Source organism: Anomalospiza imberbis, chromosome 10 (assembly GCF_031753505.1).
Source record: "Anomalospiza imberbis isolate Cuckoo-Finch-1a 21T00152 chromosome 10, ASM3175350v1, whole genome shotgun sequence".
In the NCBI taxonomy this organism is placed as follows: Eukaryota; Metazoa; Chordata; class Aves; order Passeriformes; family Viduidae; genus Anomalospiza; species Anomalospiza imberbis.
In genome coordinates, this window is record NC_089690.1 from 24,508,534 (window position 1) to 24,533,838 (window position 25,305).

The 25,305-nt window shown below is 55.1% G+C and overlaps 2 protein-coding genes across 4 annotated transcripts in view; both read left to right on the top strand.

Annotated features, from left to right (window-relative positions):
• FOXL2 (forkhead box L2) overlaps positions 1–23,036 on the top strand; it is a 74,571-nt gene extending 51,535 nt beyond the window's left edge. Inside the window, exons 1-2 of one of the 3 annotated variants that reach the window (XM_068201305.1) lie at positions 16,252–17,520; positions 22,715–22,951. In XM_068201305.1, the coding sequence (XP_068057406.1) occupies positions 16,384–17,307 (924 nt within the window). In that variant the 5' untranslated portion in view covers positions 16,252–16,383 and the 3' untranslated portion in view covers positions 17,308–17,520; positions 22,715–22,951. Of the gene's footprint in view, positions 1–16,251; positions 17,521–22,714 lie in introns of those variants that run through there. The other 2 variants (XR_011002759.1, XR_011002758.1) reach the window with 2 other exon arrangements.
• Positions 1–25,305, top strand: part of LOC137480244 (vesicle-associated membrane protein 2-like) — a 258,919-nt gene that overhangs the window by 59,246 nt on the left and 174,368 nt on the right. The window lies entirely within an intron of this gene.

Below are 25,305 nucleotides of genomic sequence, written 5' to 3' on the forward strand. Positions count from 1 at the left end.
CGTGTGCTTCTCTGTGCTGCACTGTCTGTGTCACACACATTGCAATATTTGTTTGCTTCCACTCACGCGTTTAACGCCCACTGAACACAGCTTTGTAATGAATCCCTGTTTGAGTAGGAATTCCGCTGGCAGCAAAGAAATCCAAAGCTTCTGTTTTCCATATTCCTCATCCCAGGTTGTATACATAGCAGTGACAGGCTGTAAATGCTATTTTTGTTATAAGCAACAATAAGCAACAAATAACATTTCCATAACAATTTCCATTATGTTTTAAAGAACATTTTGACCAGTTTCAATTTATTTGAGATAAAAGTAGTGTTATATTGATGTTTAACCCACAGAAGCTCTTGTTTTCTTTTTGTTGGTCCTAATACTGCTTTAAAGACTCTGGTGACATCTTTCTATAGAATACTGAATATCCAGGAAATGTGGCACACCTTTTCTTCTGGCTTCTAGTTCTGCTTATGTTCTTTTTTAAAATGCTTATCCTGCTGGAAAACACAGCCAGTTAAAGATGACTTTCTGTGTGTCAAGCTCCTCCTTCACATATTAAACTGTGTAGTAACTACAGCTCCTCTAAATGGTGGGTGCAGGCTCCAGGACAAACCTTTTTTATTGTCAGTATTTATTCCAGGGCTGGGGTGTCTCTGTGTATCTCTGTTCTCAAATGAGGAAGAGGCAGAGGAAACCTATTATGTAGATGAAATCTAATAATAGCATGGAGGTTCTTCTTTTTCAGCTCCCTGAACTGTGCTGTAAATGCAGGGGAATGCAGTGGCAGCAGGGTATCACTCATGGGCTGGCTGCCTTTTTCTGTGTCTGTTCCCAGAGAATGTAAATCTAGATTACCTCCTCTTTTAACCATTGAAAAGTGATAAGCAATGAAGTCAGAAACTCACAGGAAAATTGTGCATCTTTTTGAGGAGGCTTTTTCCCAGTGCGAGTAGGGTGCTAAGCCCTATTTTTCATCAGGTTATGGCCCGGGGTGCCAGAGGCAGGTGTCCCACAGCACCCAGGCCAGCAGGGACAGCAGATGAAGGGCACTGCATCTTCACTCTGTAGGGGAAAGTGGGAAATGAGCTCAGTTAGGGGGCAACACCTGCACTCTTGTTTTCTCTAGGTGGTTTGCTCTAGACACGGATAACAGCTCCACAAAAAGGAATATAAAGTTAAAACCTCATCTTGAGGGTGCTCCTGTTAGGGTGAGGTGTTACAAACCACCTAAACTTGAAGCCAGCTGACAAGCAGTGAACACGAATCATTTCCTTTGAAGCAACTGAAAGAAGAAGCCACGAGAGATGTAATTTTCTAGAAAATAAGAATTTCAACCACAACAAAACTGGCTGATAACAGTGGATTTTGCACACTTTGGTAGCTGCTGAAGGATCCATACCAAGGCTGTTTTCCTGTGAAACTGGCTGCAGACAGCCAGGAGGAAAATGTCCATGTCATGGCCCCTGTGGAGAGAGCACCAGGGCTGACCTGCCCTGCTCCCCTTGCCCCCATGGGCTGCCTGGCCAGGGCTCACCTTACTTTATCCTCATTATTTTTATCTTTTATTATTTTATCATTACTTTTATTCTTTGAGTGACATAATTCAGTTTAACTTAAATTACTGGAAAGCCTGGAATACCTGCAAACAGTTTCAAGTGTAAAACTGGGGGCCAAATATCTGCAAAGAACATTGACGTCAGAAGTTTACTGCTGCTGTACTGACATTTGCTTCAAAAAGCAGCACATTTTCAGAGAATGCTCATAGAACCCTCATGAAATGATCCCCAGAACACTTGCTGAGATTAAACATTTTCTTTGTGTTGCTGTAGCACCCATTTACATAGGAAGGCTTAAAAAAACCTCAACAAATTAAGTGAAGATGTGAATTTAAAGCAAATTACTTTAACAGGACTAGAATCCTGTGTAGAAATTCCTTTCAGAATCTGAGTACTCTAAAGAGCTTTTAACTTAGTTAACCCAAAAGCTTTTGTTTGTGAATAAGTTGGAGGCTGAGGCCAATTAATTAATCCACTTTAAACACTAATTCAGTATAATTTCCTGAGTGTGTGTCTGTAGGCAGTTCTGAGGAATACGTGCTGCAGAAATGAAAACCAGTGAGGATTTTACTCTCCTCCAAAGGACTTTGGTTCCTATCTAGGTCTGATAACTATTCCTCAAAATCTAAAGTTTTTGCAGTGACTGTTGCTGGAGCCCTGAGCTTGTTACCAACCTCTTGCATAGTCTCAGTATCCTCTTCATCAAATTTTCATTATGCATTTCCCTAAGAAAATGAAAGTTCCTTAGAGATGTTGTTTGTGGCAGCCTTCCCAACTAGTTCAGAGGCTTTTTTAATCTGAAGCAGTGGAATTTAGAGGAATACTGTAAGCTTTGGAGTAAGTCTTCAAGGGAAAATACTGATGGCAGAATGGAAGGCATTAGATGCTGGTTCAGTATAATCTATGCTGACTTTACTAACACATAGAATATATCCTAGCAGGGTTTGGGATTGGAAATGCTGCAAACTGTGCATTGTGGTGCAGCAGCCTTGTGTGCACAGTTCCTTGTCCAGTGACGGCTCACAGCCTTTGAAATTCTAATTTATCCTTTTCCAGTATAGAATGTAATAGCATCACTGTTTAAAAAAAAAACCTCTTGAATTGATATCAAGTATTTAATGGCAAAATCACAATTTTTTATTCCACTTAGCCATTTGGCAGTGGAAAGGCCCTACTGTGTTCTTTCTTTGAAGTCTGAAAAAAAATCTGGCCTAGGTTCATTATTTGGGGAAAATAGATTTGTCTTGTGTAACAATTACTCTCCTAATGCCATGAGACACTCGGGGTGCGTTGTGTTTTCCTGACATAAACATTTAGCTCATCTTTTGTTTTTGTACCAATCGCTACTCACATCAGCCCTGTAGAAATTGAAAAGTGCTTTCTAGTAGGGGATTGTCTTCTCATTAGCCCCGCTGATTTTCCAAAAGATTTACTTCGTGCAATGCATTATAATTGCATGACAGGAGAATAGTGGAGAATGTGGCATAGCATTTCCCATAGGTTTCCTATCTGAGATAAGAAAGATAAACACTCTGCCTTCTCCAGGAACAAAGCCAGCCCTGGGCAGTTTCCTGGATGGGAGCTGCAGGAGCTTTGTGCCTGCAGGAGCTGAGTCCCTGCCGGAGCTTTGTCCTTGCCCGAGCTCTGTCCCTGCCCGAGCTGTGTCCCTGCCGGAGCTGAGTCCCTGCCCGAGCTGTGTCCCTGCCGGAGCTCTGTCCCTGCCGGAGCTGTGTCCCTGCCGGAGCTGAGTCCCTGCCGGAGCTCCGTCCCTTTCCGAGCTCTGTCCCTTTCCGAGCTCTGTCCCTGCCGGAGCTGTGTCCCTGCCCGAGCCGTGTCCCTGCCGGAGCTCTGTCCCTGCCCGAGCTCTGTCCCTGCCCGAGCTGTGTCCCTTTCCGAGCTGTGTCCCTGCCCGAGCTGTGTCCCTTTCCGAGCTCTGTCCCTGCCCGAGCTCTGTCCCTGCCGGAGCTGTGTCCCTGTCCGAGCTCTGTCCCTTTCCGAGCTCTGTCCCTGCCCGAGCTCTGTCCCTGTCCGAGCTCTGTCCCTGCCCGAGCTCTGTCCCTGCCCGAGCTCTGTCCCTGCCGGAGCTCTGTCCCTGCCCGAGCTCTGTCCCTGCCCGAGCTCTGTCCCATTCCGAGCTCTGTCCCTGCCCGAGCTCTGTCCCTGCCCGAGCTCTGTCCCTGCCGGAGCTGTGTCCCTGCCCGAGCCGTGTCCCTTTCCGAGCTCTGTCCCTGCCGGAGCTGTGTCCCTGCCCGAGCTCTGTCCCTTTCCGAGCTCTGTCCCTTTCCGAGCTCTGTCCCTTTCCGAGCTCTGTCCCTGCCCGAGCTCTGTCCCTGCCCGAGCTGTGTCCCTTTCCGAGCTCTGTCCCTGCCGGAGCTGTGTCCCTGCCGGAGCTCTGTCCCTGCCCGAGCTCTGTCCCTGCCCGAGCTGTGTCCCTTTCCGAGCTCTGTCCCTTTCCGAGCTCTGTCCCTGCCCGAGCTCTGTCCCTGCCCGAGCTGTGTCCCTGCCGGAGCTCTGTCCCTGCCGGAGCTGTGTCCCTTTCCGAGCTCTGTCCCTTTCCGAGCTCTGTCCCTTTCCGAGCTCTGTCCCTGCCGGAGCTCTGTCCCTGCCCGAGCTCTGTCCCTGCCCGAGCTCTGTCCCTGCCCGAGCTCTGTCCCTTTCCGAGCTCTGTCCCTGCCCGAGCTCTGTCCCTTTCCGAGCTCTGTCCCTTTCCGAGCTCTGTCCCTTTCCGAGCTCTGTCCCTGCCGGAGCTCTGTCCCTGCCCGAGCTCTGTCCCTGCCGGAGCTGTGTCCCTGCCCGAGCTCTGTCCCTGCCCGAGCTGTGTCCCTTTCCGAGCTCTGTCCCTGCCCGAGCTCTGTCCCTGCCCGAGCTCTGTCCCTACCCGAGCCGCGGCTCTCCGCGGCACACAACGCTCCGTGTCCAGCTATCTGCACAATTGAGGAAGCCCTGGCTGAGGTGCGTGCTGGGTTTCCTGAGAATGTCCTTATGGCCCAAGGGTCCCTCCACCCTCCCGCAGCTCTCTCTGCGGGCCAGGGGAGCTGCTGTTTATTTTTCCAGAGCGCTCTCCTTTCTGGGGGAAACAAGGGAGGCCTTTAATTGGATCTCTCTTTTGTTCCTGGCTTGCTGCGGCTCCAGCGAAGCTGGGAGGACCGAGGTCTGCTTTAGGGTATGCGTGGCTTGACTCTCAATGACCCACCTCTGGTTCAGCCGTGACACCCTGGCCAGGGAAATATTTTGCTTGGGGATGACTTTCCTAAAGCAGGGAGAGAATCTCTGGTTACAGGAGCAGCGAACAGCAGAGGTGCTTTCAGTTTGTTCCACTCTCTGCTGCACTTCCACGGGCTGAATTGTGCAAAAGTGGAAAGAATACCCAGGCATCGCTTTCCCAAAGCAGCTGGGAAGCCTGTGCTGTGGTTCCCAGGAAACCTGGGTGGGTGAGAGATTTAAGAGCTTTAGAAGGGTTGGACAGGAGAGGCTGGAAAATTGCAGCAATGCTGCCAGTGTTAGTGGTTATCGAGATGTGTCAAACTCGCTGGGGTGACCTCCTCCACAGCTTCGGAGCTTTGTAGTTCCCTGCATTTTTGCTTTCCCATTTAACTTTCTCATTTGTAACCTCTTTTTTTATTCTCAGACCAAGTTTTGTAACGCACTGACATCTGCTGTGTGTTTGACTAACACAGCCACTCAAGAACTGAAAGAGGCCTTGCAGCCTGGGCAGAATGGGGCTTGAGGAATCAGATCTGAAAGGGGAAGGAGGGTGGGAGAACCTGGCGGCTCATTATTGATCCGAGGAGGTGAGAGGGAAGAAGCCACCCTGCCTTTAAGGATCTTCTATTATAATTGTTTTATGGAAGAGATGCACAAAGTAAGCTGATTTCAGTCATACAAACAGCAGTTCTATCCATGGACTGTAGACATTATCACCATTTAGAAAAAAAAAACAAAAAAAAACCAAAAAAACAAACTACATTAGCTCCACTTTTCCTTTCTTTTTTACCTAATCAGGGTTGTGGTGATGTGGTGGCCATCATGTGGTGGGCATATGGTCCTGATAAAAGGCTTTTGTGCCACTTTTCAGACACACTGAGACTGAGAGAAAGCAGTGTAGCTGAATAACCTGCACCATGAGCACCCGACCACTTACAGTTCCAAATTCTGTAAGACAGGAGCAGCCTCCACCCCTCCAGCAAATAATTGTAGGTACCACAGCAGGAGCTGCTGCACAACAGCATCACTTTTAAAACTCTAAACCAACCTCTGAAAAGACTCTCAGTTTTACAGCAGCAAAACTTGCTGCTGATTGAAAGCTTCCCTGAAGCATTTTCAGTGAAGGTTGGTTTCTGGCAGGGATGTGAAGCAGCAGAGGTGTTCCCTGGTGGTGTGGGACAAGCAAACCTCCTCTGCCTCTGCCTCTGCCTCGCTCAAACCCAGCTCCCAGCCCCAGCTCCTGCCCCAGCTACATTTCAGCTGGACATTTCAGCGACTCAGTGCACTACTAATCAAAAATCCTTTATCAAAACTGTTTTAAACAAGAAACTGACCTGTGCCCAAAGGAATAGTTAGACAGTTTTGATTTTTGCCAAAAATTGACAGTATTTCTAATAAAAAACTGAAGCCAGGCTGGGATTTTTTGATACATTATTCAGCAGAAAATAATTGTTTATAAAACCACACTTTTTTACTTTCTTAAAAAAAAAAAGTTATTTTCTGATTTCAGGAAAATCAAACAGTCTCTCTGAAAGGGGGGGAGCCTCCTAACAAATCGTTTTTGTTTACACCAGCTTAATGAGTCAATAAGTTTTGGGGTTCTCTCCCACATTAGTCCCTCTATATACATATTTTTAAGATGAGAAGTCTCTGAGGCAGGCAAGACTCTATGCATAGACACTTGAGCAAGAAAGGAGAGATAGCTTTTTTTTCCATTTTCTATCTCAGAAGTAGCTATAAAATCTTGGTTTGTAAATCTATTTTTTGCTAGAAGAGCAAGACTTTAAATAGATCATAAACCGTAGTTTCTCCTTTTCTTCATTCCCAGCAAATGTGCAAAATAGCTGCAAGGCCATGACAGTGCTGGATTAACACCTCACCAACAGCAAGAACTGAAACAGAAAAGTACCTTTTCATTATGAGGGGTTTTAAACAGTAGGGGAAATCCTGCTCCCCTCGAGATCAAGAGGGAAATTCCTTTTCAGCTTCAAAAGAACCAAACTGTAGCTCTGCATTATTCTGCAAGCCTGTTTAAAAGCCCTAGCATTTCTACCCCTTTGCAGTCATCCCACAAGCAGAAAGGATACAGCTCTTTACAGCCTTGTCTCGGGGTTACAGGGCCTGCTCCTGGGATGGCACTCAGGAACATTTCTCCAGGGCTTCTAGCATTAAATGACTGCTGCCTCTTTCTTTTTAGGGTTTTTTGTTTGTTTGTTTGTTTGTTTTTTGTTTCAGTGGGACAATGTATCCCCTGAAAATCTCTGCTGAAGTGCCGTTCATTCATTGTTTTTAATGCTTCTTATTGTCATGATTCTCAAAGTGAGGTGTCTGACATCAGCAGTCACAGTCAGGATTTAGAGCAGGAGTTCCCAGCTGCGTTTAAAGATCCTGTGTATTACCTAATTCTGAGAAACCACAAGTATAAAAATGTGACATGAAATGGCTGATGGAGAATCCAATAGCAAGTAAAGCTTTATTTTACGCCTTCCAGCAATGATGCTGTTTGTAAAACACTTGAATTGCCCCAAAGGTGTGACATGCTGCTTAAACACTGTATAATACTCCAGTCATAGCGTGGTCGACTCTAAGAAGAGTTGTAACTGTTGGTTAATTAACTTATCAGGTGAAGCTGAGCCCAGCTCTCCTCACTGCAGTGTAAGCCATGCATTTGACCCCTGGTACACACTGCACATCCTCAGAGCTCTCTCTGGAAGGATGCAGGGACACACAAAGCACTAAAAGCTGACACATCACTCCAGGCAAAAGCCTTCTGAAAATGAAACAGCCAAACCACTTCATTTCCTCTGCCATTGATTTAAGTCAGCTAAAATCAGAGTTTTAAAACATCCAACTGTTGCACCCTGCCCATTAAAAAATGAACCACGGGAGAATAATCAATTTTAACTTTTTTAACTGTTGTTTCAAATACCTGCTGGGGACTTTAACATGCGTTCAGTGCAATTCCTGCTTCCACATTCAGTGGGCAGTGCCAGAGTTCAGTCCCACGTGAAGCCATCAAACAGAACTGGCTCAATACAATATTCAGCCATGTAGCACATGTTTTTCTGCAGAAATAATGTTCTTTCATGCTTTGTATGAAACACCTATGGCACCAGGCAGATGAAGACTGATACAGCACTTAATTTCTCCTGACAGCTATTCTCATAATGGGTCTCTCTTTTATTTGTTGCAAGGGATAGTTACAAATTGGATGAAAAAGGGAAAACAAATTGAAATTAAATTATATGTAAGTAAACAAACTGTAATAAAATGAGCAGGCTGAACTTTCATCTACATTTCAACTGGATTTGAACCAAGTCCCTTCTGAGAGTCTAAGAAAGTTCGGTTAATTTTTTTTTTTTTTTTTTTTTTTGTTTGTTTGTTTGTTTGTTAGGTCTGCTCTGCATTTCCTTGCTCTCAATTGTGACCAAGAGGAGAAATGCTGGAAAACTGCGAGCAACTCTGATCTGCTGTTTCTGGCCAGGTCAAAAGCAGGACAAGCTGGAAATGTCATGCAAATTCCGTATTTGGTACATTCCCAGTTCAGGTTTGCATATCAGAAGATGGAGATAAGCTAAAAGACCTCGAGGTGATTGTACAGACAAAAATCAACTAGAATTTAGCTAGCCAAGTTTAAACTGAAATATTCAGCATCTTCAAAATTTCTGTTCTTGCCATGAAGGGAAACTTAGTATTTTGGGTTGGCATTGTGCTTCCAAGCCCACTGGTTGACTGGGACAATGCAGGGACCTAAGAGGTGTCTGGGGATCAGATCCACCCTCCACAGGCACTGCTACCTCCAGTGAGTGTGTGCTTTCAGTTATACATCCAAGTTTTAGGGGGAGACTGTGTGTGATCTGAAGTTGACTTTGGCTAAGGCTTAGCTCTTTTCCTCCAGGAAGAAGAGAGTTACTTCCATCACATCACTTTTAACCCAGTTCTCTAGAGATGGCATGTGGCTAGATCCAACAAAACAGATTTGTTGTCAGATCAAACCTAGTTATTTGTTTTGCAGTCTTATAATCTTTGTAGAAGTACAGTAGTTACATTTAAAAGGAAACTAATTTCTAATTGTTTTAAAGTGCAGTATGTGTTGGGAGAGGCACAGCTAGAGTTAGGAGGGAATAGTTTGTTGAGTGCACCACTCTGACTGGGGAGCTTGGGAAAAAGAACGGCTTTACAGATGCAGCTCATGCCACGTGCTCCTCCTGAACCCTTCAGGTTTTCAAGAGGAGGAAGGAGCTTTTTGCAGGGTGTGGCAGCCCTCCCTCACATAACTCTGCCCTCTGGATGTGGCAGGGCATTCCCTGGGTGCTGCAGCCAGGGCTTCTGTTCAGCAAGCAGATGGGGAGAAGCTTGTGTGTACAGAGAGTTATTCACAAATTGTTTAAGTAGGTAATATATACACACATTCCAGATGTGGACACACTATTTAAAACAAAAGCACCCTGTTCCTGGCTGATACAGCCCCTTCTGCAAGTTCTGGAAGACCCTGGGACATGACTACTTAGCTTTAACCAAATTCAGCTGCTTCTGCATTGCTCAGAAATGGAAGAGGAGCACAGCTTACGTGGTCATAACGTAGATGGCAAAGTCTGAGTACACACATGGATTTTACAGCACATGGCTGTGTCTGGCTGGCTTTCTCCCAGAGCAGCACCTCCTCTGCAGGAGCCTGCAGAGAGTGAATAGAAAGCCCGACCATGCCTCGCACTAATGCTTAAGGAGCTGCTAAAGACAAGACTTGAATTCTCAGTCCACAGACGCGCTGCCCAAGTTCAGTGGTCGGAGTGAGTCAGCAGGAGCTGCTCGCTCAAACTGGAATCTGCAGAGCTGCAGGCATGTGCCAGCATGTCCCCAACTGGCCAGCTCTGCTGTGGGACTGGGAGCCTCTGACGCGAGACTGAGCAGGAGCATCCCAAAAACTCCCACAGCAAAGTGCTCCCAGCACTGACACAGCAACAGCTCAGTGCCAGGGCTGACTCCAGCCCCAAGCCTGCGGTGCAGGCTCTCCAGACTGGAACAGCTTTGCCAGCACCACTGTCTGTAAAAGGGCCTTTGTCAGCAAGGCTGTGTCAGGTGAGGAATCGCCCTTCTCCCCATCACTAACAATCCAGTTACGTTGTTATACTGAGTTGGTGCATCTTTGTCTCCTAAACTTAGGTATTTCAGCTTCTACCCCGAATGAGCTTTTCAAACATTGTTGCTTCAATGCAGTAACAGACCCTTTATGACAACAGACTTGGGTGATTATATAAATTCAGAGAGATTATATAAATTCACCATGGCTACAGTTTGGGACCCACTTTCTCAGACAAGTAATAGAAAACAAATTTTCATTGATGTCTGTAGGGTAGTTAGAAGGATTTTTCTTGAAGTCTCTTTTTTTCAAAAAACCTTAAGTTTGTATAATTTTCCTTGCTTCAATATTTAACTAAGCAATTTTCAAATGGTCTAAACAAGCACCCAGAAGTTTTTATTACCTAAAAATGATCTGTTAAGCCATGTATCTCTGCAGCAACAGCGGGAGATGCCTGCTTTGGCTCTAATTTTGTTGTACAAAGCTAGTAATTTGCAGCTTCGGGGTGATCTGGACATGAATGGACTAGAATGGTTTGGGTTTTTTATTCATCTTTTTATTTCCCCCTCCTCATGCTTTGTAGAAAAATAAGCATCAATTTTGAAGTGCTAGGAAGAGCAGCTTGCTTTTGAGGCTGTCAGACTGATATAAACGATCTTTCCTTCGAGCTTCCTAAAAAGACATAATTTCTACTCTGTCTAAAAAGCAGAGGCTGCCTTGTTTGTTTTTATTTGCAGCATTCGGCAGCGTTGCTGTAGGCCACGAACTGCAGGATGGCAGCAACACAGGATTATCCTGCAGAGCCCTAACTGGTGAATCCATAACAGCCAACCTGAACTCTGCTGCGGGCTGCCATTTAATACCGCAAGAAACTGTTTGCATTTCATCATGTAACCGGTTGTGTGAATTCAAGAACCTTCCCCGGATCAGGCTGTGTTTTCAGATGAAAGAAAGGAACTACCAAATGCTGGGGTGAAATACAGTGTTTATTTTCCTCTTGGCCTGTTCTCTAAGCATAAACAAATATACTGTAGTGAAGATTCGAGCTCAGGCTACAGAGAAAAAGCTGAGGAGAGATGGGAAGCAGGAATAGATAAGGGGAAAGGGCTGGGGCTGTCTTTTCTCGTGAGATAGATTTCTTTGATATCGAGGCAACAGGAACAGGCTCGAAATTAAATGGGATCATGAAAATATCTTCAGAGTATCAGCTGAAGGGGGAAATCTACCCTCCGGATCCTAAAACCTTTCAGTCCCATTGGATTTGGTAGAGAATCGAGCCCATTTGTGACTCTTCCCCTCGGGCTCTGTTAGATGGACTTTTATTCAATGTGATTTCAGTCCAGATCATAATAAAGTTACTCTGTTCCTCATGAAGCTCACATTATGGATGTACAGCCATCATGGTCTACGAATTGCTTCGTTTTTCCTGTAAAAACAGAAATCCTTGTACATCTGGGAGCTTGTAAAAACAAGCCTGAAGCTACCAAAAATTTTAGCTGTACAGTATAAATGAGAAACTAAATTCTCCACTGCAAAACATATAGGCTCAAGGTTTTGACAATGAGACTCATTCATGCAGAAGAAGACACTTTCCAGGTGAATATTTCCTTCTTCTGGCGTCACACGCTGACTAATGTAATTAAAGAGCGTTTATTAAATATTCGGGACTGCGCTGCTGGGAATCCTGAACAGAAGGGAAAGTGGAATTGTGTGTGCTGGTGGTGTCCCTAGATGAGCGAGGTGATTTGCAGGCCAAGTGAGAGGTGAGGTTTTGAAAATGCAAGCTTTTCCAAGACAGAGTTTAGGGTCTAAAGGCAGTGACACGCACGCAGTTTTGTCTCACGTAATGGTTGTGTTGAGGTTGCAAAAGTTTTATTCCTAGTAGTCGGTGTTGTGCCGACAAAAGCACCTCCAGGTTCGAGCCCTGCCTCTAGGTGTCATTTAGAAAGGGAGCGAAAAGGGCTCTGGAAAGGAAGCGGGGCGGCTGTGGCCGCGGCCCGGCCCGGCCCGAGCTGCCTGCGGGCACTGGGGCAGCCGCGTCCCGGGGCACCTCCGCTCCCTCCGCCCGAGGGGACACGGAGCTCCCGCGCGTCGGTACCGCAGGAAAACGCCCCCGTCCCAGCCTTTTAATAGATTAAATCGGCTGAATTTTCATTGAGGCCAGAATATTTTATTTCCCGCAGTACATTTCGTTAACTCTCATGAGCGCCGTGGTGCGAGACAGACCTGCGCACGCCGCGTTTAACACCGACCCTACTTTTTCTGGGTTTGTTATGTGGAAAAATACTCCACGATCTTAAAGACCAGTAGTACCTGGGAAAACAATATTTTATATTAAAAAAAAAAAAAAAAAAAAAGAAAGAAAGAAAAGAAAAGAAGAAGAAAAAAAAAAAAAAAAGGAATAAACTAGGAATACTCGAAACGGCAGCAGGCAGCATAGAGTCTGCCTTGTCCCGGCCGCTTTGCGGGGTGTGCCGAGGGAAGGAGAACTGCTGGGGGGACGGAGCGGGGACCGAGAGCGCCCGGCCCTCCCCGGCTCCCGGAGCCCCGCGCCGCCGCGGATCCCGTTCCTCGGGGAAACGGGACTCGGAACAAGGCGCGCCTGGGGCCGCTTTTACATCCGTGTCCGTGTCGCTGCTACGTGAACCGAATGAGTGCGGATAATGTCGGTACGGCCCCAGAGTGCTGCGGGCTCGGGAGACCCGAAAGGTGCGTCCTGACGAGGCACCAGCTGCGTGTCCGTCCCGGGGAGCCGGGGCGCGGCGGGGAAGCAGAACGGACTAAGAGCCGCAGGACCGACAACGGGGCTGTGTCGCCTGTCCCCGTCCGGGTCTCGGTGCGGGAGGCGAGAGCTCTTCCCCGGTGCCTGCAGGCGGGCTGCGCTGGCCGAACGGGAGCGGGGCTCTCCAAGCCAGGGGCGGACCGGCGCTCCCCGCCGGAGAAACGTTTTCTCGCCAAGAGAAAAAAAAAAAAAAAAAAACCAAAAAAACCCCAACAAACTTTAGTAGAGGAAGGCTGCAGCATTTTAAACAAACCAACCCCAGACCTTCCAAGCTCTGCTGCCTGCAGAGGGTGAGTAGAAAAGAAAACCCAAACCACTCGGGCTGTTCGAGACTTAACAGCGCCTCAGCTGAAGGCACGGCTTTCGTGGGAATTCTCGTCCGGACTGTCGCGGCCAGGCGTGGGTGTGGCACCGTGCCCCCTGTCCCCGCGGCGGACACCCCGCCGCTCGCCGTGCCCCGCTCCGCTCGGCGCTCCACCGCGAACGGGCTCAGCGCAGCGGGAATATCGCACCGGGGCCGCGGCGGGGGCTCCCGCGCTCTCTTCGGGAAGGGGAACCCGGTCCGGCTCGGCAGCGGCGAAGCCCCAGTTTGTAGCCTGCCTCGGGTCGCTTCTCTCAGCGGGGTTGCGCGGCCGGGATCAAGTCCCCCTCTGCCCGCCTCCCTCCCGGCTTCCCGGCACAGCTGTGGCCGGGGCTGTTCTGCCCTCGTGTGCAGAAAGCGAGAGCCCATTCCCCGCCGCAGCAAGCCGGGGCAAGGGCACGGCGCCGTGAGCCCCCTCCATTGCTAATTCCCCTCCTGTTTCCCCTACCCCGGCGAGCGGCTGCAGGACCGGCCGGGAGCTCCGCCGGCTCCTCCTGCTCCCGCCTTGTCCGGGTTTGTCCGTCCGCTGCCCGGCCGCGGGAGCGGCGGCGGGAGGGGCGCGGGCTCAGCCGGGGGCACCGGCGGATCGGGCTGCTCCCCGGGGCTGTGCTGGGATCCCCGATCCTTCTCCCGAAAGGACTCTCCGCGCCCCTCTGCTCGCTGCCCGTCCCCGTTACTTGCATTCCCCTCGCTGCGGCGTTTCTGCGGCTGCCGATAAGCCCTCAGCTCTCCGCTTAACCGCAGCTACAGCTTACAGCTGCCAGGGGCGTGTTCCTGCGTTTTCAGGTAGTTGTTTCATGTCCCAAAAAGGGCTTAATTAGGAGAGGGGAGAGGGGAGAGCCCGACAGCCCCTGCCTGCCCTTGTGTCAAACGTTCAAGAAGCCGCACACGGGGCTGCGCGCTCACCTTTGCTGCTCGGCCCGACCGCCGCTCCCAGCGCTGGGCTGAGCTTCTGCCCTGGTGTTCATCCGAAATCCCCCTTGGTGGGGCTGTCAAAAAAACCCAAACAAGACCCTCGGATGTCAAATGTCCTTTGAGAGCGAGCGAGCCCTGCCAAGGAGCTACGCGCCCGGCTTAGGAGTGAGAAGGGAGGAATGCGCCATTTGGCGGAGGTGATGACACACGCGGCAGTGCTGCTACACCTGCACCGGCCCTCGCCGCGGAAAAGCCTGCGAGGGGGAGCGCCGGGAGCAGCATGGGTGGCCGGCAGAAAGAAGCTCGCCCCGGCCCCGGGGAGCCCAGCAACCCCGGCCCCGACGGCGGGGCACAGCTGGCTCCGGCTGCTGCGTCGCCCTGAGCAAAGCGAGCCGCCGGGGGCTGCCCCGGGAGGGGAACCCTGGGCAGGGTCTCTCCTGTGGGCCTCATCCCTTCGCCGTTTCGTTTGTGCGCGTTACGGGGGTGCCCGGGGGCGGCGTGCGCTGCTCCGCGCCTGGGTGCGGAAATAGACGGGCCTCCTTTTTGTGACCGAAGTCATGCAGCCCGGGTTTTGGGGCACACGTCCCTCCGCCGACGGGAGATAAAGGATTGGTTATATGGCTCTAGGCGAAGATGCAGAAACGTGTTCTAACTGGGATATATAGAAATATGTAATTATATTTTAAAATTGTATTTATATATATATACATATATATATCTAATAGTTCCTCGAAGAGGAATTTATTTCTCGGTTAAAATACGTTTCTACATCTTCGACTGCCTTTACCCGCAATTAGTCTGTCCCGGGTAGGGGAGCAGGGACCCGTGGCCGGGCAGAGGAACTAGAAATCTGCTCATGGGCCATCCAAGCCCTGGGCGCCCCGAGGGGAGAGGTCGGCTGCCCCGGGCATGCACGTTCGGAAGATGCCAGCCCCCCGGGCTCACGCTTGGTTACGAAAATTGATGTCGCACTCAAAATCATCGGGACAGGGCACGTCGTGAGAGGCGGTTCACGGGCAAGAAAGGCAGGAGCGAGTCTGAGGGCCATGAGCTGCCGGCGGGCAGAGCTGCGGGTGCCGAGGTGAGCGTGCGGCTGCTCCCAGGGCCGCCTTGGGCAGGCCGAGTTGTGCTTGAGCACGGGCGGTGAGGCCGGGTCCTGCGGAGCCGTGCCGGCAGCAGCGAGCTCGCTGCAGCGCCCCGGGGGCCGAGCGAGGCCGCGGCCGGCGAGCGCAGGTGGTCCCGGCCCTGCAGAGCTCGGCCCGGCTCTTGCGGCTGCCGGCGGGCGCCTTGTGTGGTGGAAAGGCTCGGGGAACAAACGGAGCCGGTCTGCCCCGCTCCCGGGACAGGACTGGAGAGCCCGTTAGAAACCAGCGCGAAGTGTCCCGCTGCCGTACCCGGGGCTGAGCCCCGGCACATTGGTTTGTTAAAGCCAGCTGACACTGCCTGTGTGCTGCTCGGGGAGGCTCTGCCTGAAGGCAGGAAAGAGGAAGGAGAGGGGAATGTCGGTGCCACATACGTTACTCCAGGAACCGTGTGAAATAAGCCGAAGCCCTCCAGGGGAAGGAGCAGGAAAGCTGCCCAGTGTGACATCCCCGTCTCGCCACCCTGCCCCGGCCCTCGAGGCGCCTATCAGCCCCGCAACCGCGCTGGGGGTCTGCGTGTACTCTGCGGGGAGGGACGAGGGGCGACCCGACACCTTTTGCTTTCTGCCTCCTGCAAATAAGAGCTGCAAGAATCGACTTGCAGGGAGCGGCAACAGCCTCCTTGTGCTCCTCGGGCGCGATCGGTTGGCGGGGCCCGCGGCCAAGACATATAAACGCGACCGCGTGTGCGGCTGGAAGCGTGACAAGCCGCCGTGGCAGGGCGAGCGCTGCGGGCACACCCCTTCGCACCCACAGCCTCCAGCGCGACCCCGCGCCGGGCGGGAGGGGAGCGCAGCGCCGCGGGCCCCGCCGGGCTTCGGAGTGGGCGGCGGAGGCTCGCCCAGCGCCCCCCGGACACCGCCCCCCGCCTCCCCCCGCCCCCGGCGGCTCGGCCGGGCCGGGGCGGTTCCGCGCCGCTCCGCGGGGCCACGTCGGGCCGCGTGTGCGCGGGGCTGAGCGCGGCGCCGTGACTGCAGGGTGAACTCGGCCGTGCCCAGCGGCTCGGCGGCGATAGGGGAGCGGGCTCCTGACGAAAGCGGAACTCGACCGGGCCCATACAAATCAGAAAAGAGCCCGGCCGCCGCAGCAGAGGGGAGCGGAGCCCGCGGGGGCAGGGACGACGCCGCCGCCGCGCTGCACGGAGCAGCGGCGCCGCGAGAGGCGCCTCCCGATCTCCGTCCGGGTCCCGGCTTCGGCTTCGGCTTCAGCTTCGGCTTCGGCTTCGGCTTCGGCCCCGTCCCGGCGAGCGCGGAGCGGGACGGCCGGCAGCGGCGGGCTCCGTGCAGCGGGCAGCGCTCCGCACCGCGCGGCGCTGCGCTGGGCGCCCCGGGCGGCGGGCGCGGGGCACCATGATGAGCAACTACCCGGACGGCGAGGAGGACACGGTGGCGCTGCTGGCTCATGACACCGGCGGCAGCAAGGAGCCGGATCGGGGCAAGGAGGAGCTGAGCGCGGACAAGGGCCACGAGAAGCCGGACCCCTCGCAGAAGCCCCCCTATTCCTACGTGGCCCTGATCGCCATGGCCATTCGGGAGAGTGCGGAGAAGAGGCTTACGCTGTCCGGGATCTACCAGTACATCATCAGCAAGTTCCCTTTCTACGAGAAGAACAAGAAGGGCTGGCAGAACAGCATCCGCCACAACCTCAGCCTCAACGAGTGCTTCATCAAGGTGCCCCGGGAGGGCGGTGGCGAGCGCAAGGGCAACTACTGGACCCTGGACCCCGCCTGCGAGGACATGTTCGAGAAGGGCAACTACCGCAGAAGACGAAGGATGAAACGGCCTTTCCGGCCGCCTCCGACCCACTTCCAGCCGGGCAAGACCCTCTTCAGCCCCGACAGCTACGGCTACCTGTCCCCGCCCAAGTACTTGCAGTCCACCTTCATGAACAACTCGTGGCCGCTGGCGCAGCCCCCCGCGCCCATGCCCTACACGTCCTGCCAGATGTCTGGTGGGAACGTCAGCCCCGTCAATGTGAAAGGACTCTCGGGCCCCGCGTCCTACAGCCCCTACTCGCGGGTGCAGAGCATGGCGCTGCCCAGCATGGTGAACTCCTACAACGGCATGGGCCACCACCACCACCACCACCCGCACGCCCACCACCCCCAGCAGCTCAGCCCGGCCAGCCCCGCGCCGCCCGCGGCCCCGGCGGCAAACGGAGCCGGTCTCCAGTTTGCCTGCGCCCGCCAGCCCGCCGAGCTGTCCATGATGCACTGTTCTTACTGGGAGCACGAAAGCAAACACAGCGCCCTGCACTCCCGCATAGACATCTAGGGAGGCTCCGGCCAGCCGCCGTCACAGAAATGCACCGGCCCCGCTGCCCCTCTCCTACCCCGCCGCGTTCCCCTGCGCTCCGTGTCTCTCCTCCTCGTCTCTAGCTACGGACTTCCCTCTCTCTGTGCCCAAACTCTCGCGGTGGGGAAATAGCAGCTTTGCCCCGCGCGTAGTGTCAGTGTAGGAGCCGTCCCTCCGTGAGAAGAAGGCAGTGTAAGTGTTGGGGTTCCCCGCGGGGCTGCGCCGGGCAGCGGCGGCCGGGCCGCCTCTCTCCGGGCGAGCGGGGATTCACCGGGAGTTTCTCTGCTTGTGTGTGTGTGTGTGTTTGTGAGTTGTTTGCTTTAGTGGGGTTTTTCGGTTTGGGTTTGTTTGCTTTGGTTTTGTTTCTTTTTTTTTTCTTTCTTGTTTTTTTTTTTTTTTTGGGGGGGGGATGGAGGGGGGAGCATCTAATTAAAAATTGGTTGTTCAGCCCTCAAAATTATGCTCCTTTGTAATTAGGCTGTAATCTTTTCGGGCTCAGCCATGGGGAGAGTAAAGCGGAGCTTGTAAATAGCGGAGGTATTTTCACGCGTGCGGTGCGGGGCTGGCGGGGCCTAGAAACTACCGTGTGCCAGCGGTGCTCGTCCTCGTCCTTCTCTTCATCCCCTCTGTCTTCTTCCTCGCTCTGCAAAGCACTGCGCTTCTTCCGAGCTGTGGCTTTTCGGTAAAATAGTAATTAACGTGGGGACTGCTGCAACAGCAGATGTGTGATATTGCTGGTTAATAGAAACCAACAAACAAAACCCGCCAGGGTCACTCGTGAAACGTTTCGGCAGCGGTAAATATATTTTTTAAAGGAGACAATGTCCTCTGAGGTCTTAAAAGTAATTTTATACAGGTCTAAAAAAATATTTTGATGTTATAAAAAAAAAAAAAAAAGATACGCTTTCCTGTAAATTGGGATATTTTTCCATGTGCGTATTATTATTAATAATGAAAGTTTCAACTATCTTCAGTTTTTTTGCCCCCATACCTGGCCCAAAATGGATTTCCCGGTAGATTCTGCTTTTGAACGCTTACTCTTTTTCTTAAAAGTTTTTGATCCTTCAATTTTACATAGATTCATGTGAAAAAAAAATAGCGATTTTAAAACAGGGGCCAGTTCATAGCGATTTTGTAAATGTTTGTGTAAACCGATAGATGCTGTGGCATAGTACCATTTTGGGACCAACTTTTCTAGAATGAACTAGCACTTTCATTGTACTTTCTAGCATTGTAAAGTCTCCAATAAAATGCCTTTCCTTCTTTCCATATCGTTTTATTTCAGTCCGCTCCTCCGCGCTCGGGATCGGGAAGCGGCAGCGGGGAGCGGGGCGGGCGCTGCGTGCCGGGGCCGCTCCGGGCGGCGGGCAGCGCTCCCGGCCCGCGGCTGCCCCGCTCCCCGCTGCGGCGCACGGGGCTCGGCTGCGGGGCCGTGCTGGGCGCTCCATCATCTCCGCCAGGCCCCGGGGCTGTCTCGGCGGCGGCCGAAAAGGTGCGGGGACCGTTGCGTTGGTTCCGCGGTGTGCGGAGCGGGCCCGGGAGCGCCTCCGCTCCGGGCCGCGGGCAGCTGCCGGCACCTCGCCCGTGTGCCCGGCCCGGAGCGCCGGTGGCAGAGGCCTGAGACTGTGCCTGGGGCTGTGCCGGACCCTGGCTTCACTTTCATTTCTTCCTCGCGTGCTCGGAGCCGTGGTCCTGGAAGGAAAAGAACGGTCCCGTGCCGCCCCAAGCCCGGCCCGGCCACGCTGCAACGGGGCCTGAGCGCCATGCGGGCCCGGGCGGTGACGGAGCTCTCTTTCTTCGCCGGGCCCGTGGCTGCGGCATCGCCCTGTGGGCCTCGCTTCTAACTCTGCCCGTCCCGCAGGCAGCGGCCCTTGCCGGGGCCCGGGGGTCAGCAGAGGATGGGGCAGGCGGGCGGCCCCCGCCCGGTGCGGGCCTGGCTCGCAGCGGGTTCCGCTCAGCCTCCGGCCGGCCAGGCCTGCGGTGCCGCGGCAGCAGCGGGGATGCGGTGTTCGCCTCCCGGGCCGCGCTGCCGGGGTGAAACCCGGTAACGGGGCTGAGCACTCCGCTCCGCAGCCAGGGGCCTGGCACTTGCCCTTGCCCGGCTGCCTGGCGCTCTCCGTTTCTGTCAGGGCCTGCTCGCCTGCACGGCAGGAAGCTGAGCCTGCAGCCCGGTCACAGAAAGCCGTGCGAGACGCGGGGACTGGCCGCCTCTCTGCCGCTCGGTGGGCACGGCCGGGGCACAGGGGCTCTGCGGAACCCGCCGGGCCATCCCGGAGCCCTGCGGTACCCCCGGCCCCGTTCCCCAGGCGGGGAGGATGCTGCGAGCGTTGATGCGGCCGGACAGAGAGGCACAAGGGGAGCAGAAAGTGGGGTCGCTGCCCCGCCGTGCCGCCGCCGCCGCTGCTCCGCGCTGGGTACGGGAGCCGCGGGCCGAGCGGCCGCCCCGGTACAGGGTGGCAGGGAGAGAGCCTGGACTCCGCACGAACACCGATGTAACGGGAGGCCGAAGGCCGAAGCGGGGATGCCAGCGCACAGGGGACGCGGCCCGGTCTCACGCCGTTGCCAGCGGTGGTTCTGCGGGAGCGGCGCGCTTCTCTGCGGGGCCCTCGAGTGGGAGCGGGCGGCAGAGGGGAGACAGGCAGCACCGCTCACACGCACCGAGGATCGCAGCTTTGCACCGGAGGGCTCAGGGCCTCGGCTGCCTGTTCCTTACTAATCAGATGCTGCCAATACCGCTACTTTCGCCCGGGGTATGTTGAGACCAAGAGGGAAACCCCGCCACCGGAGGTGGGCACGGGGCGAAGGGAGGGTGGGAGCACCTCCCCGGACCCCCGCACAGGCCCACCGGCGCCTCCTGGGCTCCTTCCTGGGCTGTGCCGGCGTTCGGCCTGAAGGGAAGGCTGAAGCACTGTTGGCACACTCCCGGGAGCGGCTGGGGCTCGCCAGCTTTGAGCGAAGCGATACCTGACCGTGCCAGGTGCAGGGCGGGAGGCGGCAGGCCGGGACCGGGCAGGGACGTGCGGCCCCTGGGGCTCTTCCAGTTCCTGAGTGGTCTGCACCCAGGGCCCGCTGTGCTTGACCAGCTTGAGCCCATAGAGAGAGGCAGGGAGAGGAGCGGGCCGGCAGGGCCGTGCGGCCACTCTGCCTGCCAGGCCAGGGGCCTGTCCGTCTGCCGGGCTCCCTGTGCCCGGCCGGGGCTCTGCTTCCTTCGGCCCGGGCTCCCCGCGCCGCTCCCGGGCGGCCGTGGCCGTCGCGCCTGTAGGATGTTTTCACGATCGTTTTGTGTACTTTACAGAGACTGCATTGAATGTAAACTCGCAGGGAAATGGCGAGGAGAGCCTGGCCGCCGTCGCTGGCTGCGCTCTTGGCACTTGGTTCGGCAGGGACTGAGGGGGAGCAGGATCTGTACAGACCGCTCTGCAGCCAGCTCCGTGGGCACGAACACCACCACAGGACCAAGGGGTGCCTGCGGTGGCTCAGCGTTCCCTCGCCCCGCGCCGTCACCCCCTCCGGGGCTCCCACCTGCCCCGGGCCGCGCCGCCGCCCAGCCCCGTCAGCCCCGCACTCTTGGCAAGCACAGGCTTTGCGCGTTGTGTAAGGTCTCCCCCGTTATATAAATGACGGCAGGAGGAATGCGCACGGAGCGGGACGCGCTCCCCGGGACAGCACCTTGGCGCGGAGCCTCCTCCGGTCCCGGGGCCGCGGGGCTGCTCGGGGGCCAGAGCCAGGGAAGGGGGGCTCAGGGCTGCTGAGCCGCCGCCGCTGCCCTTTCGGAGCGGCCCCGGGTTTATGCAACGCTGGCGAGGGATGAAAGCAGAAGAGCGAGGGGTGTTTTCTCCCCGCAAGGAGCGGGCGTGGAAGCAGCCTGCCTCTGTCGGGGAAGGACCGAGTTTGGTCCCCCAGGCTGAGCGGACTCCCAGCGCCCCTCAGCTGCTCCAGCCCCGGGGCAGTGCCAGCTCCCCGGGATGTTTTGCCACCGCAGCTTTCTCGTCCTCTCCGGTCCTTTGCGCAGGCCGCAAAGGTCCTTTGAAGCCCTGGCCGGGCTCGGAGGGTGGCAGAGCCCTGGGCGCCGGGAGCGCTCCCCGGCGGCACGGCACGGCACGGCACGGCACGGCACGGCTGCCCTCTGCCTGCGGGCCGGCGGGAGCGCGGGGACAGCTGCCCGGCAGCGGGATGCTAAATGAGGGACCCCGTGGGCTCTGTCCCGGCTTCTCTCGTCGTGCCGGGACCGGGCAGGGGGCGGTGGCGGTGGCTGCGGGCAGGGCAGAGCCAAGCTCCGTGAGGAGACACACACACAGCTCTTACCTTGCGCCCTCCCTCCCGCCCCGGCCGGAGCGGCTGTTTAATACCGCCTGATTCCTGGTATTCTTGTCAGTGTTTTAAGTGGTGAAAAAGTCATTTCCAGTCCCATGGTCTGCGTTTCACCCTGAACTCATTGAAAAGAGAGTGCGGGGTCAGGACTGTTTATTATACAACCAATTAAAACAGGAAAATATGCAAAGGCTTCATTCAGCGAGATCCGGCTATTGTTAAGCCGAAAACGATATTTTTGCTTCAAAAATAAAAAAGTATATTTGTTACTTAAAAAATCTCCGCTCTGCGTGTGTGACAGTCGGGAGCGCGGCGAGCTCCGGCGGCCCCGGCTCGGGCCCGGCCCGGCCTGCGCGGCCGGAGGGCGGCTCGAGGGGGCGGGCGGGCACCGGGGACCCCCGTTCCCCCCGCCCTGCGGGGTCCGCTCCTGCTCGCTCGCAGGAGGGGCCGGCCAGCCTCAAACACTGGGGACCAACTCCGTGCAGGCGGGCACGGGCAGCCGGCGTGGTGCTTTGGTCAACACAAGACGGCGAAAATATTATTGCGAGGGCTAAAAAGCTCAACGCTGTAGCGGGCTCGGGCAGGGCCGGGATAGCCAGGCTGGAGAGCCCCGAGAAGCGCTGCAGAGCCCAGTGCTGAGCCCCGGAGCGGTGCCGGCAGCCCTGGGCACACCGCGGTGGTCCCGGCAGGGGGGACTCAGACGGGGCTCCCGGCTCTGCGACTCCCTTGCGGCTTCTCCATCCACCCATGCGAAATCCACCAGAAGCCCATTCCTGGCTCTGCGGAGCATCGCCCCCTTGGCAGGCTCTGCTCTGGGGCACTGTAACATCTGCCCCGCCGCACAGGACAGGGGGAGGGCAGGGGGCTCCTCCCGGCGCGGCTCGGCGCCCGCTCCGCCGCCCGGGGCCGCCGGGGCACCGCCGCCCGCCCCAGGTAACCCTCGGGGATGTGCTCAGCAGCGGGCCTGGGAAGCGTTCACCAAAACAATCGCTCGGGCTGGCCTAATCCAATGAGTTTATTTTAGTCCTCGAGCTGTATTGAAAACATTCGCTCTGCTTCTTGTGGTTGTTTACAGTATGTCGGTCTCAACATCAGAGCCGCCCTTCTGGAAAAGTCTTACAGGATTCAGGCAGAGGGAAACCAACACAGAAGTGACTCGGCAAGCATGATGGCAAATGATTAATCAAATCAGAGACAGGAAGGCGGAGGTAATCAATGAGTGTTCACTTATAGTTTACTTGGATTAACATATTTTTCCTTTTTCTTTCCACGAGTTTAGAAACCACACGGGGTTTTATTGCCCAAACAAGCAGCTGCAGGATTTGGTGGACTGGGGGGAATTCGTTCAGAATCAGCTGCATGTTTCCTGAAGAAGAATTCGGCTTTCGATAAAGCCTCGTGCTTGTTCCCGCCCCAGGCACACAGCGCCGGGCACCGGGCAGGGCTGCGCCCCGCGGGATCCTGCGCGCTCCCGCTGCGGGGACATGCCCGCTGTCCTGGAAAGAGGCAGGCGAGGACCACAGATCTGGAGCTCACGGGCAGGGAAGGAGAGCACTGCTCTCCCTCAAGTTGCACAGTGAGCAAATACCTTGAGAAATGTCATCAGGTGCGATTTGAAAGTGAAACACCGGCTGTCCCTGCTCTGCCTTTGAGAGAGCTGTGTAATAAGGCCTTTTCCCGTTATAAAATGACGGCAGGAGGAGCGGCACCCTGCCTTGCCGTGCCGTACCGGAGGTGCCAAACCCGGTTTTTCCTGAGGGCACATGCGGGTGCGGGCACGCAGGTGGCTTCTGACACCGGCGAAAGCTCCTGGCTTCCCAGCTGGTCCCTGTAAATTCTACGGCTTTGCTGGCAGATGAATTGTTCGCCTACTTTCGTTTAATTTCTTTCTCTCTCCAAAAGGAACTTTCCCCCCATCCTACATGAATAACAAGCTCGGAGCGATCACGAATTCGGGACGGAATTTCACTCTTCTCATTCACCATTCAATGACCATTTTCGGTGACTTGAGGCAGGACGGGGATGGAGTGGCCCCGAGCCGCGGGCTGGCCCTCGAGGGACATGTCACTGACAACCGATGGGCATCTGGTGTTTGGCTGGGGCAGGGAATAAAAACTGCAGGGCTTCAGTAAATGGGCTCTGGGAGAGGCTATGGTTCGTGATTTGTGGGCTGTCGGGGTAGCCTCCAATTCTTCGGGCAAGTAATGCTTCAAAGGTGAGGGTTTGGAGGCACGCTGCCGGCCCCGCCGCAGAGAAGAGTTACTGACCTGTTGTTTAAGATAAGTCGCCCGTTTCCCCGTTTTTTTTTCCCAGCGATAACTGATTCTTTTCGTTACTATCGTTATGTTCCTCGAAAACCCAAACAATCAATAGAGTACAGGGCGCAGCTGAGCACAACACGAGGCGTAATGTTCTCAGCTATCAAAACGGGGAGAAAACAAAAAAGAGGCACTCGCTACTGATGTCTTTATTTTTTTTTCAGGTGTTGCTTTTAACAAGATGTTCAGAAAAAAATTTTATCAGGTACATGTTGACCTGCGCTTCCTCTGCTCCTGGCTTTGGAGGTGATATCGCTTGGTGCTTATCAGCCGCAACGTCTGAGGCATCTGCTGCGTGGCTCCTGACTGCTCCCAGCGCTCGGGTACGAGTGGTTCTTGCGGCACGAAGGCTGCCCCGCATCCAGCCCCGTATCCAACCCCGCATCCAGCCCCTCATCCAACCCCACATCCAACTCCGCATCCAACCCGGCATCCAACCCTACATTCAACCCCGCATCCAGCCCCGCATCCAACCCCGCATCCAGCCCCGCATCCAACCCCGCATCCAGCCCTACATTCAACCCCTCATCCAGCCCCACATCCAACCCCGCATCCAACCCCACATCCAACCCCGCATCCAGCCCCGCATCCAACCCCGCATCCAACCCTACATTCAACCCCGCATCCAGCCCCGCATCCAACCCCGCATCCAGCCCCGCATCCAACCCCGCATCCAGCCCTACATTCAACCCCTCATCCAGCCCCACATCCAACCCCGCATCCAACCCCGCATCCAGCCCCACATCCAACCCCACATCCAGCCCCACATCTAACCCCTCATCCAACCCCGCATCCAACCCCGCATCCAGCCCCGCATTCAACCCCACATCCAGCCCCACATCTAACCCCTCATCCAACCCCTCATCCAGCCCCGCATCCAGCCCCGCATCTAGCTCCGCCGAGGAGCTGCTGGCAGCCCCAGAGGAGAATCACTGGTAACGGCTCGCAGAGCCCAGACAACGAAATCCTGAGAAATGTTCACCGCCGCTGTCTGCCTGGCTACCAAAACACCCCCCGGGCGCGGGGTGAGGCCGGGAGGGGTTTCGGGGGGAAGCAGGTTGCAGGAGCCTGAGGTTTGGGCAGCCGGAGTTCTGCCTCATGCATTCTCCCCAAGGTTTGGGTCCGTGCCCGCCGGGCGCTGTGCGGAGCTGCTGCCAGCCCCTCTGCCTTCAGAGCAGCCCCAGCGGGGCAGGAGGACTCGCAGCCGGCGGCCCGGAATGGCCCGGGATCCCCGCTAGTACCAGCGGGAGGGGGGCTCCCGAGGCACTTCAGCGCATGTCCCCGTTAGATCCTGCCGTGCATCTGATGTGCCCTGCCGGGCAGCCAGCCAGGGCAAGGGCAGGGGCAG